The sequence below is a fragment of the Chionomys nivalis genome, chromosome 9 (genome assembly GCF_950005125.1).
Source record: "Chionomys nivalis chromosome 9, mChiNiv1.1, whole genome shotgun sequence".
NCBI lineage: Eukaryota > Metazoa > Chordata > Mammalia > Rodentia > Cricetidae > Chionomys > Chionomys nivalis.
The window spans coordinates 62,367,246-62,369,069 of record NC_080094.1 but is presented as its reverse complement, the minus strand read 5'-3'; the positions used below and the strand labels follow the sequence as shown (position 1 = coordinate 62,369,069).

At 36.6% G+C, this 1,824-nt stretch overlaps 1 protein-coding gene across 1 annotated transcript; it reads right to left on the bottom strand.

The window, feature by feature from the left end:
* Nucleotides 1-557: 557 nt before the first annotated feature.
* Nucleotides 558-1,502, bottom strand: LOC130881566 (olfactory receptor 4F3/4F16/4F29-like). Its single transcript, XM_057781195.1, has one exon. The coding sequence runs from the start codon at nt 1,500-1,502 to the stop codon at nt 558-560; it is 945 nt and encodes a 314-aa protein (XP_057637178.1).
* Nucleotides 1,503-1,824: the final 322 nt, after the last annotated feature.

Sequence of the window (1,824 nt, the reverse complement as noted above, 5' to 3'; positions counted from 1 at the left end):
TGTTCCCACTGGGATGTTTCCCATGCTTCATGGGATGACCCTAGACCCATACATATGGACAGCACTAACAAGACTGAGTAAGTTATCCAAAAAGAAAAAAAGACATGAAGTTTTGAGGGGAACCTGTTGGAAAGTTGAAGGATGGAAACAAGGGAATAGTGATGATCTTTGTTAATTGAATACATGTGTGAAATTCTCAAGAATATAGAAAAATTAAAGGTTGAAAAGAAAAACAAATATCCCTAGTAAGTACTGCCAGACTTTCTTTCATGTGATTTTAAAAGTCTAATTTTCTTGGTTCTAAATGTCTCAGTATAGGCTTCCAGCTTCCTTACATCTAAGAGTTTGTATTTAAAAAATTCCTTGGGAATTGAGGGTTGTGATTACTATAATCTTTCACTTGTACATGTAATTCCTTCTGTGTTCAGAAGGGATTATCTCACCTTCCTAAGTATAAAAAAATAGACTAAATTTTGATCTATATAAACATAGTGTAGAAAGGCAGATTTTCACTGAGATGGTCATAATGGGCTTCTATGTGCACAAAATGCAAGCACTTAGGAGATCTTTCGATAACTCAGTAGCTGTCTGAATATTCTCTTCATCGACATCTTCATTTCTTGATTCCTGAATGTATAGATCACAGAATTCAGAAAGGGAGTGAAAACTGCATCAAATATGGCCAGAAATTTATCCAGGTGTATTGAGGGAGAAGGCCAGGTATAGACAAATATCAGAGGACCGAAGAATAAGACCACCACAGAGATGTGAGCTGAAAGTGTGGACAGAGCTTTAGCGGAACCACTTGATGAGTGTTTTTGTACAGTGATTATGATGACAATATAGGAAATGATTAGTATGATAAAGGAACCCACAGAGATGAATCCACTGTTGGCTGTGACCATGAATTCCAGTTTATGGGTGTCTGTGCAGGCAAGTTTGATGAACCGGGGAAGGTCACAATAGAAGCTGTCTATCATGTTTGGTCCACAGAAAGGCAAATTGACTACAAAAGCCAGTTGAACAACAGAGTGTGTAAGGCCAACTACCCAGGCAGTTACTACAAAGAAAAGACACATTTTGGGGCCCATAATGGTCAAATAATGGAGAGGTTTACAAATGGCTACATATCTATCAAAAGCCATGGCTATGAGCAGCACCATCTCCACTCCACCAATGACATGAATGGAAAAGATCTGAATGACACAAGCCATAAAAGAGATGACTTTGCGCTTTCTGAACAAATCATAAATCGTCTTGGGAGAAGTGACACAGGAAACACCTAAGTCAATAAGGGAGAGGTTTGCCAACAGAAAGTACATTGGAGTGTGTAAGTGAGGGTCTGAAACCACGGTAAAAATGATGAGGGAGTTTCCCATCATGCTTGCTACATAAAACATGGAGGAGAACACAAAGATAAGAAGCTGAATGTCCCAGGAGTTAGTGAGTCCAAGAAATACAAACTCCAACACCACAGAGTGATTTGCTCCTTCCATAAGCATGTGTGTGTCAGTGCTACCTAGAGAAGGAAACAGGAAAAACTGTCAGTTGTATTAATAGAATATAGTAAGAAAAGTTATGGAAGTCTGTTTGTAATCTAACATTAAAATCAAATTAAAGGCAAACATATATTAAAGACACTTAATATCAAGGAGTGAATTTTAAAATAGAAGTGAAATATTACTTCATGCTAGTTAAAAGTTTTGTCAAAAAGTCAAAAAATAGTTCAGAGTAGTTATGAAAAATAGATCTATCTTTAAATTATTGATAAGCACATAAAGTAGTGCAACATTACAAAAGAAAAGAATAATCTCTCTCAAATTT

Bases quoted from the DNA above. Each gene is read 5' to 3' on its own strand.
- LOC130881566 (XM_057781195.1), bottom strand. From the start codon at position 1,502: ATGCTTATGGAAGGAGCAAATCACTCTGTGGTGTTGGAGTTTGTATTT.